General features: G+C 41.1%; 1 protein-coding gene across 1 annotated transcript; it reads left to right on the top strand.

The window, feature by feature from the left end:
- Window positions 1-265: 265 nt before the first annotated feature.
- TMEM26 (transmembrane protein 26) lies at window positions 266-13002 on the top strand (the record flags this gene model as incomplete). The annotated part of the gene is made up of 6 exons (XM_079535664.1): window positions 266-456; window positions 3797-3875; window positions 8403-8516; window positions 8999-9219; window positions 10275-10351; window positions 12587-13002. 6 exons carry the CDS (start codon window positions 266-268, stop codon window positions 13000-13002), a joined length of 1098 nt encoding a protein of 365 aa, XP_079391790.1.
- Between the last annotated feature and the right edge of the window lie 343 nt (window positions 13003-13345).

Below are 13345 nucleotides of genomic sequence, written 5' to 3'. Positions count from 1 at the left end.
GCTGCACAGAGCACTGCAAAGCACCACAGCTTGGAAGCGTGAGCTTCTTTTTTTTTTTCTTCTCTCCAAAAAGTTTTCAGGAAGTCTGGGGGAGGGGCAATACCGTTTCTTTTTTGTTATAATGGGCCCCTTTGTGGAGATGGGAGAGGAAAGAGCTGCGTGCCTGCGTTGTGCAGGCTTTGCCGTGATTCCCAGGGCAGCTTCTCTGTGCTCCTAACAGGCACTGGGCCTGCGTGTGGGGAGAGTGGAGAGGGACTGGGCCGGGATGGAGCTGATGGTTCTGCTCAACGCTCTTGTTACTCGCCTGCTGTTCGTGTTGCACTCCCTCATCGGGGTCTGGAGAGTGACTGAAGTGAAGAAAGAACCCAAGTACTGGCTGCTGGCACTGCTCAATCTTCTGCTTTGCCTGGAGACAGGGCTCACGCTCAAGTTTAAGCAAGGCAGAGGCTACAAATGGTGAGCATATCTTGCCGGCTCCGACGGAGCCCCTCTTGCTTCTTTGCATGTACTCTGCTGCAGATGAGGGGCTGCTGCCTGCGAGCGGAGCTGCCCTGGCTTCCTTTCTGCCACAGTTTCAGGGAGCTGCAGTCTCCCTGCTGCTGAACCTGGGGTGGTAAAAAAGTGGTGAAGTCCTGGCTAGCCCATGGCCAAACCCAGAGGGCTTTCAGGAGGGGCAGCTTTGCAATAGATGAGTTGGGAACCACTCTTTGTACAATAGTGAGTGTGCACCAACAGCTGAAAGAAGAAGGAACTTTACTGCAGCCAAAAGCTTTGTGTTCTGGAGCTGCCAATCCAGGGTGCAGGGGAAATGGGGGCACGCATTCTCTGGCAGGGTCACTGGGCACCACAATGCCACAGCCAGTCAGGAGCACAGGCAGTGAGATAGATGCCAGGGGCCCCACACCTCTCACCCAGCCAGCCATTTGCTGGCAGGCATCTCATTCCCTGGGATTGCATTCCCTGGGACTGCTACCCCCAACAGTGCTATTTCCATGCTAGTGCATGAACAAAAGCTCAGCATCAAATAAAAGATGAGCAGCAAGAACTCTTACAGTAAGAGTCGTTTAAGTGTTTGGATTTGAATGTAAGAGGCTATTCCAGAGGGAAGCCTTCATGCAGGAAAGACTGCCTGGGAAATGAGCAAAATAAGTTAGTCATAGCAGAATTTGCCCAAGCTCTTGGGTTTTTACACGTATGTAAGGAATGACTGCAGACATCTACAGCTCATCAGCACAGTCAGTCAGCCAAAAACAAATGGTTGGTGAAAGGGAAGCGGGCATGTAACTAATTGTCCAGGTTTCATTAGGACCTTTTCTTTGTAAAAATCTCAAACTGCAGGTCTTTTATCCCAGTGTCCCTGGGACAAATTCAAGGTAAAAAAAAAAAAAAAAAAAAACCTAGCAATTTCCATGACCTTATATTTCTGTCTATTGCAGCCTGTGAAACGCATTATAACAGAAGCGATGTTGTATGACAATTCTCAAAAGTGTTCTATATCTAAATTTAAATGTAATAAAAGCAGTGATTCTTTCTGGAATACAGGAAAATTTAACAGCAGAGCACATGTGTAAATCACAGGCAGAGTGAACAGACCCCGTTCACTGGGGTGAGGAAGAGGCAGCAGACACTTCTTGAAGGCACACTCGCTAAACCCATTTTTGGACAACCAAAAAAAAAAACAACCATACAGAAAGCAGATTCTTTTCAATGAACGTGTGCTAGAAGTCTGGGCTAAATTTGGCTAGAAGGAAAATGGACATAGTCCAGCACTTTACGAAGCATAGTAAATGATGTTGTAGGTGAGAACTGCAGACAAACGAGCAGCATCTAATCACAACAGGATAACTTTCTTGCTCTGCAGACACCCACACTCAGAACCAAAAACATCAGCTGCATTTATAGAAATGCCTCCATGTTTGTCTACTAATGCAAGCAAAGGACAGTCTCTACCACAGAACTCCCCTGCCTTCACAAGCCTCTCATGCTCTCCATACACTATTGAGAAAAGACAGTTGCTTATTACATCAGCAGAAATAATTAAATAGAGCGTTTGGAGAGAGTAATATTGTGTGCCTGGCCAAGTAATATTTGCTCTACAGTGTTCCTTCTGAAAGAAAGGCAGGGTTAAAGCTCCTGAACTTTCCTGGCCAGATCTGCTATCATTAGCTCAGCACTGCTAACTTGCCAGCTGGATGGATTTCTCATGTGCTCAAGTCCTATAGGAAATAGTAAAATAAAATAGTCCTCCCATTCAATTGAGAAGTGTGTTCTCTCCCAAAATAACTAGGCTAAAACCCCACAGAATCACTAACTTCAGGAAGAGGAAAACAAACAAACACTCAAGCACACCTTCTAACCCCAAGAACAACCAAAAAAGGAAATACAAACCAACTATAAAAAGCAAACAACACATAACAGCTCAAGACCACCTTATATAGAGGGATTAACTGAAACTTTTCAGAGCAGTTCAGCAAACAAATGATTTTCCTAAGCAGCTGGATTTTTGGTTGTTTTTCTTCCTCAAAACAATCTCCTCTGAAAAAGTCATTATTACAGAAATAAAGGTACATTCCAGATGTGAGCTAATAATACATCCAACTAATTTGACCAAAACACAGTTATAAGCAATTTAAGTTCACTGACGTGTGTGCTGCTGACAAGACAGATGGAACCAAACAAGTGTCCTGAAGCTGTCCTCACTGTTCTGCCTGAGATGTACATGTGGTGCAGAGGCTGCTATCAGTCTCGGAAGCATCGCCGTGATGCTCACTCCATACTATGGCAGAGCTGGCATTGGACAGCCTCATTCGTAATCCAAAATGATAAGAATTGCAAAATGAAAAAATAAAGTCATACGTTTCATAGGAAAACATACAATCATAGAATAGCTTGGGTTGGAAGGGACCTTTAAGATCATCTAGTTCCAACCCCTTGCTATATGCAGGAACACCTCCCACTAGAATAGGTTGTTTGCAGTCCTATCCAGCCTGGCCTTAAGTGCCTCCAAGGAAAGGGGCATTCACAACCTCTCTGGGCAACCTGTTCCAGTGTCTCACCACCCTCAGGCCTGAATAAACTCAGGTCAAGAAGCTTTCGATGATAAAGCTTCACCATCACAAGTTATAGAAGAGAGTAACAAGAAAAAGGAACTGGAGAAAGAAATCCTAAAAAGATTAGACAGTTGCCAGCACAAGTGGGGGAAGAAGGGCAAGGCCCATTTTCATAAATCATTTTAGTCTGCACTGAAAAAATCTAACTAAAGAAATGTCTTCAGCAAAGTTGTTTCCAACTTTTCTGTGTCACCAGGATCCTAATCAAGAGCCTTCATCCCAGCACTATCCAGTGGAACAACTCTAGATGTAGACATCCCTGCTCATTGTAGGGGATTTGGACCAGATGACCTTTATAGGTCCCTTCCAACTCAAGTGATTCTATGATTCATCCTTCCTCAAATCTGAAAGATCACATCAGTTAGACTTTTTTTGTTGTTAGTTTGTTTTAAATACTGAGAATGGATGGAAATACATGATGGAAATACAAACAGCTAAAAAACTTTCTAGTTTTTGAGAAGAGATTTTAAATAAACTATATATGATCTTAGGCTTACAAAAAAAAAAAGTATAATTCATAACATTGACAGTGTGAGAATTCAGCAAGAATTGCAACTCTTATTTGCAGTTATAGCCCAATGTGAACTGTAATGTAAGTAGAATTCTCTAGGTCCAACTGAGATAATAATGGAGAATACAAGATATTTACAATGTGATATAATACCAAGCTATCTTTTCCTTTGCAGGTTTTCTCCAGCAATCTTTTTGTATCTGATTTGCATAGTACCATCATTATGGCTACTGGAAATTCACCATGGGACACAGGTATTTATTATGCAACATGATGGACTGGCTTGAAATTGATGATCTGATGGTTTGGATTTAGGTATAAATGCCAGACCTTGATCCAATTTTCCATTTTATGCTGGTAGGCCTCCCAGACTGGCTGGGACTATGGACAACTGCGCATTTCCTAATATCAAGTAATGAATCTCTTTCCTAGCTAAATTGAGACTATTTGTATTTGGCTGAGAAACTGAAGACTAGAAGTATGAAATACAGCATTTCAGCCCCAGGTTATCAGCTTGAATCTTGCTCAGGATGGTAAAAGAATTTCATTGCTTTAGAGGCCTTTGTAAAATAAAATAAGAGTTTTATGCATTTACAGGCAAACTCCAAGCAAGCCAAAATTGTGGTAACTATTAATTAAAAGGCTCTTAAATTACCTTATGTATACTGCAAACTAGAAGAATATTCATAGATTCCCACCACAGATTAGCTGTTGTGCTGATTTCTCTGTGCTATACAATGATCTGGGAAGGGGAGTCTGGATTCCACTTCAGGATCCAAATGTGTGGCAGCAATTTTAAAGGCAGTGATTCCTCTGGCAACTGAGGTCACCAGTTAGGATGAAGACAAAGTCAACAGCCCATGCCAAGCATGTGAGTCCTTCCCCCATGCCAGCTGCTTGCAAGTCCCCATAGAACTTCCTTCCATGCAGTGTAAAGGGGATTTTTGCATGCCCCAGGATTTTTATACAACCTTAGCAGAAAATGACCTGGTAGGAGTGAAAGAGAAAGTGATAGAAGATGATACATTAATTAGACTAATGAGACACAGTCCCTTATTTTCTCTTTTGAAATATTGTTACAGCCCCCAGAAGTATAATCAAATATTCAAAATTGTGTTTACACTGAAAATGCCTGAGGCTTTTTCTAAATACAGCAGCAGGAATTTATTGTCATCTTGTTTTGCCGAATCTCCTTAAACAGTCACAGACAGGTAACGTGGATATTGAGAACATTTGTCATAGTTAAATCTGGTCCACAAAACAGGCTAATTCTGTAGTCAGAGGCAGCAGTTTATTTCCCAAAATGATGTTAGAACATGGCATATTTTGTTCTTATTGATATACTTTTACTATGAATTAAAGAGGGAGTATATCAAGTTAACAGCTTAGTTTATACCTGGAAAAATAGGATAGAGAGTTCTAGAAATGCACCATCAAACAGATTCAAAAGCAGCACTTCTAGACAAGGAGCAGCCCTCGTAACAATATCAAACAGCACCCAGATAATGTATTATATCTTCTAGTGAAAGTTGTGCTGACGTGTTCCTTATGAAAATAATACCAGAATGGCTCCATACTTTTTGTACACACACTATCAGAACAGTTTGTGGTCTTTGAGGCAACAGAACTTTGATCTCTTGTTGAAAACCTAAGCAGAAACATCAACCGCTTGTGCTGGTGCTGTTACTTCAGGCATGTGCTAATGCACAGTTTCTCCTGAAGACTGAGACAATTCTGCCTCCGAATACTGGACAGAAGTAGTGCCATTCAAAGTGGAATACTGACTGCATAAAAAGTACTGCTTCGCAGTGAAGCGTTTGGGGATGAAATGCATCTTTGGGAGACTCCATAAAATAAATTAAATCGTACTGAGCAAAAGAAATTGCTGTCAGCAAAACAGAGCAGCAAGAAAATTAAAACCATTTATTCCATTAAGAAACAATAATAATTCCTCAAATGCATAAGACTTCAGATGAACAAATGCCTCTTAGCTTTTCAAATACCTTGTATATTACTACCACAACGAAACAGCTGACCATCTTTAGCAGAGGTTACCTGACTGCCAGGACAGTATTCACGCAAGTGTCCTGCTCAAAAGTAAGATGGATACTTGGTGAACCTTTAAATACATTTAACCACTAAGGAAATAACCAATTTTCCTGTCCATTCCCTCAGCCTCATTCAAACATGGGATTCTCTTACCAGCTAAAATTCCACTGTATCACTCTTCCAAAAGAGATACTGTGCATCATTTCTCCCTTTCCACACTCATTGTCTTCCTCAATTGGGAAGACAGCTTAAGCAATCTTTTCTCCCTATGTTACATTTCAGCTTTCTAGTCGAAGCAAAATGAAGCAAAGTCACAATACTGAATTTGACATCGTGTGTGTTGCTATAGTGACGGCCACACTGCTTCCAGCGATGCAGAGCGAGGGGTACCTGTTGCTTAGCAGGGGCTGTCAGCTTCCACGTGGTAACAGGGCTGAGGGCACTCTACCCTGCTATTCCAGCAGCAATTTTATCACCTCAGTGCTGGGTCTGCCGCAAAAAGTTTTAGCTGACCTCATTTCTATCTGGCACTGAATAAGAAGCAAATAGAAAATTGCTGGATTAGTTCAGTATTTCAGGGGGTCCCCCTGCACCCCAGCAAGATCTTTGCAAGCTGGGCACTGAGAAAATATGTCATGCAAAACAGTTTCCACTTTGACGATGTTTTATAGATCAGAGGAATATCAGCTTCATTTCATAAGAAACGAAAGAAGTAAACCTACTAGAATTTCTGTAAGATGTGTACAATTTCTTCCTGTTCTATTTTTGCACAATAAACATTAAGCACTTTTGTTCAGCTACATGCACATCCGGACACCTATGAGTAACAAGGCTGTAGAACTAAGAAGGTAAACCATGTTCATCTGCCTATGAAGCTTAGTACTGGCTTCTTCCTTGTCACATTCCCATTAAGTCACTGTGCATACATAATTAGCTAGGCAGATATGCCTGGCACCAACAGGCCTATTTACATGCATATACATGACGTAAAATAAAGGTTCTTTTCCTAACTTTCAAGTGAATCACCACCACAATCACCACTTAATAAATATTCAGAGGAACAAATCAAAAGAAGAGAGGAACCTACTGAAATTAAAATTAGAGGTCGATTTAAATACCTGACTCTGCAGATGCAGTTCTCCATTTCCAGCCTGCAGGCAGAGCAGTTCAGATCTGGCTCTAAGGAACACTGTTTGGTCAACGTTCTTGGAGCCATGCATCCCCCATCAAGTCAGGAATGGTTTCAAAAATTCCGTATTAGGAGCCTATGAAAGACATAAATAAAGTCAACTTATTTTTTTAACCATTCTCTATGCCTATGCATAGCTAGATAACAAAACAAGCCCACAGCAGGCTGTGCAGGAGCAACCTGTAGGGACAACCTGGGAGATCAGCCCCAAAAGGCAGCAGATAGGCAGAACCCCAGATCCTGTCTGTCCCTGTGTCCACGGCCAGAATTTCAAGACCTCCCTTCCCCAAATGGAAATATTTCCCCAACATCTTGGTGACAATCTTTCAATGCTGTCACGCCCATTGTGCAATAAGCCATGCATTCAGTTTCAGAGCTGTTATCACCAATTCCAAAAGAACAGGCATTGACTTTTTTCCAGATTTTTCAGGCCACAGGAAGTTGCTCCATTTATCTACAATGTCAGGCAAGAAGCAGCACTTGCTCAGATATGAGCAGTATCATCAGAGACAAAGTAAAAGGGGATCTGAAGTTTTTTAGGCTCTGACATTTGCTGGAAAATGTTGCCCATCTATTGGCAGGCATTATGCTGAATAGAGCTGCTTAGTATGCACGCAAACATTCCAATTGTTGCAGAAAATCACTCCTTGTGCAATAAAGTGGTGGGGGGCCCAGTGGAGTTATTTGGCGTTCTCTGGCACAAGTAAAGGGGGATAGAAGTCTTTCGTGACAGCCTGGTTTGATTTTCTAATTACTCCTTTTTTATTACAGTGAAATGCTAAAGGCTGTTATGAAGACAGATGTTAGGAGCCAGGCCCCAGCTACCCCAAGAGCTTCTGCTGGACAAAGGCAGAAAGCAATGCACTTCCCACTGCTGAGTCACTGCACTGCACCCAGCAGTGTGCTTTAGCCAACATTTACTTTCCCACAGGATCCAACGCCTACAAAAACTAAAGCACCAATTTTTGTACTCTGCAGGGGCAGGCAACATCACAGACCCATTTCTTCTAGTTATTCCTGAATCTCATCTCTTACATTATGAACTTCCTGCAAAATAGGCAAAGTTGCAGGGAAAGGAAGAGGGAAAATACAACCCAAATGCCCCCGCAGCTCAGCTCTATTCATTGCAGCCTTGAGGGAAATCACAGAAGAAAACAATTGCATTTTTAGAGAACTTATTTTGGACAGTAGAAGCTTAAAACAGGTACTTGGAAAACAAGTTTGGATACAGAGCCTCTGATCATAAGCATAAGATAGCAGACTGAGCGAGTTCTACCTACTGTACCATTCTAGGCAGAAAGAGACAATGTAGGAAACCCAGCAGCCCGTTGAAGAGAGCTGCAGAGTGCAGTTTTAGCAGAAAATGGTACGACCTGCTCCATCAGCCTTTGAATTTACATCTGCTTCTGCAGAACAATCCTGCAGCTTCCCCAGGGCCTACCAACACATCTCACAGCAAGACTGCAGGCCTCTTTCAGCCATAGAACGCATCTGCTGCCTGTGCACGATGTTAATGCTTATGTAATGGTTTTGTTCACAACAGTATTGCAGTAATGAGCCTGAAGCTGTTCAGTTGAATGTCACCAATCAAGATATCAGTCAGTCTCCAGAGATCAGTGAAGGAAGCGAGAGAATAGATCACCACATCATTCGGACGGTAGGTGGGACACCTTTTCCTGTTCCTATCAGTGAACTTGTGAAATGTTGGGAAAAAGCAATTGAAGAGGACTGTCATATCTATACAGGCAATCTCTTTAAATAGTGACCAAAAGAAAACGCGGCTTACACAAAGCCATATGGTAAAAGTGGCCAGCATGTCACCAAGTACTAACACTTGTTGGTAGGAAGTTTCATACTGTTCTCCTCAAAACCTAACTGAATTTATTATGTTTGGATGACGATTCTGCAAATAATAATAGCCAAAAAATGACAATAGGGAAAAAAAAGTATGGAGAAAGAATCAGTACTCGTTATCCAAAAATGTTATTAACATGCCTTTTTCAAATTATACCCACCACATAGAAATTATTTCCTCTAATGCTACGTGAAGGAGATCAAAGGCGGGCTGAAGGATTAATGCCATCTTTAAGCTAAGTCTCCTGAAGTTACAGCATGTTACTATTGTTGTGTTTTAAACAGGCTAAAGTCTTTGTGAATCAGCTCTCCACAATCTGTGAGACTGTATGGACCCTGGCTCTCCACCAGACCTTTCTACTACTTCTAGTAGTTGGGAGATGGCTTCTCCCCATTGGGGTTGAAATCACCCGGGACCAGTTGTCCCAGCTGCTTCTCATGTTTGTAGGAACAGCAGCAGATATACTTGAATTTGCTAGTGAAACCCTGGACATTGAGGACGTGCGGTAAGGAATATTTGCTGACATAAATAATTTGCACATTACAAAAGAGATTTGTTCAGTTTGAAGCTTTGTTTTTGCTGTCTGTGGCATCCAGACCACTAAAACTGTATTCCCTCCGATAACAGAAGGCTACAATCAAGGGCTCTGCTTTCCTACTGTCTTCTTTCTGCTGTAAAAGACTTAGCAGTCTGATGAGCTTTGTTAGATATTTATTACTCATCCATTGCTAGCAGAGAAACACATCACATTCATCACAACAAAAGGGTACAAAAAGCCAAAAAACTAGCATAACTGCCATGTGGCATCAGGTCGGAAAGCTACAGCAGCTGAAACTCTGGCTACATACAGAACTTCTCAGGTTAATGAATTGTTTTAGCCTGACATGGAAGTAACTCAAGTTTGCTTTAGTGACTCATTATCCAAGTTGATTCTTTGGTTACTTCATTTGTAGTTTCTTCTTCACAATAGAACAACAGTGTTCAAAAGTAAGAAGAAAGGGAACAGCCTAGTTCTGCTGTGAATTTTCAACATTGCACTCCCAGAGAATGTAAGCCCACCTCCCTCTCACAGCAGTGAGAGCTGAATTGTGAACACCTATCACAAGGAGAAAGAATCACAGAAAAGGTTCTCCTGCTGACCCTATTCATTTTTTTATTTTATGTTTCAGTATCGCAGAAAAGGCTTTATAGGAGGGAAATAAGTCCTTCCGACTAGGAAGAGAAGCTTCAGGCTTGCAGGGAATATGTAATCATTACATATAGTATTAAGGGTAAAGATAGACCCTGTAGCTCAAAGTAGAGATATTTCCATATACTTATAACATCAGCATCAGGAATTTAGTGTAATTGCACAGCTGGAACATGTGAACCAAGCAGCAAAAATTCCACACCAAAAAGTGCCTGTTTTCCTCAGTATTGCTAGTATCACTTGGAAACATGCATTAATCACTGTTTAGCTCAACCTCCCTTTAAATGACATTCTAAATACTACAGAAAACATTTTTGTTAACACAAAAGGAAACCGCTTTTTCACTGTTACTACTTTTTCTCCTCCCATAGGAAGAATTATATTCTCATAAATGCAATTCTCGCTGTATGGACCTGGAGTATGTTACAGTTTCCACTTGATCTTGCAGGTTAGTACTTACACACAGACAAGAAATAAGAACATGTGCTTTAAGGTTTTGCTGGCATGTCTTGTGATTGTGCACAGGCTACACGCTATATCCAGGGCTTCTGCTGAAGAGCAATTCATATGACAAAGATAGTGACACTTTCTGAAGAAAGCCTATTGTGGTCTCTTTCGAAGAAGCATTTGTTTCTGGCTAACTTCTGTCTTCCGGATAAAATACTGCTTCCAGAAAAAGTGCAACTGCAGTACTGAAGCGTTGCTCTAGTTGCCTGTTACTGCCGTAAATTTCATTCTGTTAGCTCCTGGGTTAGATCTGGCCATGGAATCTATCATGATTCCAATGTGGGGAGACTACTGGATCCCACAGAGAAAAAGGCAAATATCAGCCACAGGGAACAACACAGCCTACACATAGATGCCGCAGGCTCTCAAGGGGTTACCACTGGACACGCTACCTGATCACAGGGAACTTGCAAGACCGTGCTGTGTTGGGACTGTATATTCTTATTCTAAACTAAAAGGCCCAACATTCAGCTAACTTGGGCTGGTATTTGCCTGCAGGCAGAAAGGCTTCCGTAGATCAAAGGAGATAATAAAAATCTATTTATTTCAACCCTTTTGGCCTCCAATATCAACAAGTTTGCAAGTAAACTGTATCAGTCTGAAGATAAGTTACCCACACCACCATCTTCTATAAAACTGATGACTACTAGGTTGACACACCTAAAGTAATGAACGAATAAATTAATAATGAAAAATGATTCCTGAAATTTTTCATTAGCTCTCTTTTTGTGGACAGCACTAGGCTTTGATTTCAATTTTGAAGGTAGGAAAATATTTCAGTACTTCAGCTCACCTATCACCTTCTGAAAAAATAATGTTGCAATTTATCACAGATAAATTTTTTTGTTATTGTAAAATATATTCTCTTAAAGATGCACAAAGTTTAAAAAAAAAAAAAAAAAAAAACCCACTACACATACCCAAATAAATTAAGTAACATTTTTTCAAATGTTACTTAAAGAAACCCTGCATTAATTTAAGTAAAGCAAGATGCGTGTTGTGCTTTTTTTTTTTCCTCTGGCTGTTGCTTTTCCACCTATTTTTCTGCTATAGTTACATTTAACTGGTGCTCAATAACTTAATTCTTAACATGTTGACTATGGGTGCAGTTTATTTTAGTTAACTATACAGCTGCACAAATACTACTTTTCATTCAGACATCAGACTGTTTACTTGCATGTAACTGTGACCTAAATAGCAATTCATTGATGCTATATAAAACTACAGCAATGAAGTTAAGACTGTTAAGAACGCATGAGCTATTAAAAATTACCTGCTGCTGGTGAAGCTTTGCCTACTGGGTTCAGAACAAGTGTTTCCCCTTCTACAGCTCATTCTCCGCTCTTAAGTCTCATCTTTTTTTCCTTTTCCCCATGCTACCTCAAACAATTGAGTTATTGTGGTAAGCTGTGCTACTTGGTGGTTGGTACCACATCACAGTAACTACTGGTTTTATACTAATGTAATCCCATCGCCAGAGCAATAGATTAGTTTAGCTTCATGAATTTTCATAATATGCAGCCATACCTACCACACACAAAGCTGTCTGATGACCCTTCTCTAGATGCCACCAAAAGCATTCCTGCCCACCACTGCTTCTGCAGATAAAGACCTGTGCATCCACACAGGTTCCAGCAGTTGCATGCAATTTGCTGTCCAGAAGGCTGAGTTTAAGTCTTACAAGGCAAGCAGGGACTACGGCTTCTTCCTGACAATAATGCTCGATACTGCCTCTCACCAAACATGACATAAACTTATTCTAACACAAGGAAAAGGCAACAGTCTGCAACTGAATCTCTTACAAGCAAGGTCTTAGCTTGGAACCAGCTGAAGTGTTCCCATTCAAGGTGTTTTTTCTTTCTTAACAATGCATGTTAGCTTAGCACATTGATTTAACAGAAAAGTATCTGGGAAAATTGTTGTAGAAAAATTAAGTGAACTTCTAGTTTTGATACTGATAGCTTTGTGGGACAGAAAAGGGGAAATGGGTTTTGGTTCTTTTTGACAGATTATGTAAATGCCTGCTTAACTTAAGATCCCAGAAATGGGATATGCTTTACATTGAATTGTTCACACTTGAATGCACTTATAATCCAAGCTACCTAAAAGCTTCCCTTTAGCTCAATCCTAGCTAAGTTCTAAGAGAGCTGTTTTAACACGTATGTTTTATTTCCAGTACAGCATATTGGCTGCAAACCAACTGCATCGAGCAGGCAGATCCCTAGCCTGCTGCTGTGCAGGTATAGCGCAGAGCTGTGGAACATCGGGGTGAGCTTGTTCATACAGGATGGTCCCTTCTTCATTGTGCGTTCAATCCTGATGGGCCATTTTCGAATATTCAACCAGATGCTGGTGTTTTTTACAGCTAAGAATATCTTAGTTGTGATCCTACAACTGTATCGCTTGGCAGTGATAACGTTAGACTTTCGCACTACTATTCTGCAAAAGAGCAGGAAGGGAGAAGTTGGCTGTTGCCCATGTGAGCCTTACGAAGCCACTACTCATGGTACCGCTGAGCAGGTCGCCGAAATGAAAGAGTGTGTTGCTTTGCCACTGAAAGAGGAACCCCAGGCTCCGTTGGAAGAGCAGTAAGCACTGTGATTGACTCAAGACCAGTTTCAGCTGGTTCAGAAGGGCCTATTTGTATGGTGAAACTCACTTTGAGCACAACTCATCTCTTCCACTAAGAGATTAATAATTTCTCCTAAACTGTAGGGGAAACTTCTGAAGAAAAAAAAAAAAAAATCATAGAAGTGGGACATTTTGTATCCCATTGGATTGTGTGGGTTTTTGGCCAGTTCCCTACTATATTATTTGCAGAATTTTGTAGTCATAGTTGGTAGTAGCAAGAAAGGTTTGGCACACTAACAAAGTTGATTATAACCTTTGGTGGCACTTTGCTAATGTATGTACTTGCCTGTATTCAGATAGAAGG

The sequence above is a fragment of the Tetrao urogallus genome, assembly GCF_951394365.1.
Source record: "Tetrao urogallus genome assembly, chromosome: 5".
NCBI lineage: Eukaryota > Metazoa > Chordata > Aves > Galliformes > Phasianidae > Tetrao > Tetrao urogallus.
This window is presented reverse-complemented; position numbering and strand designations above follow the sequence as displayed.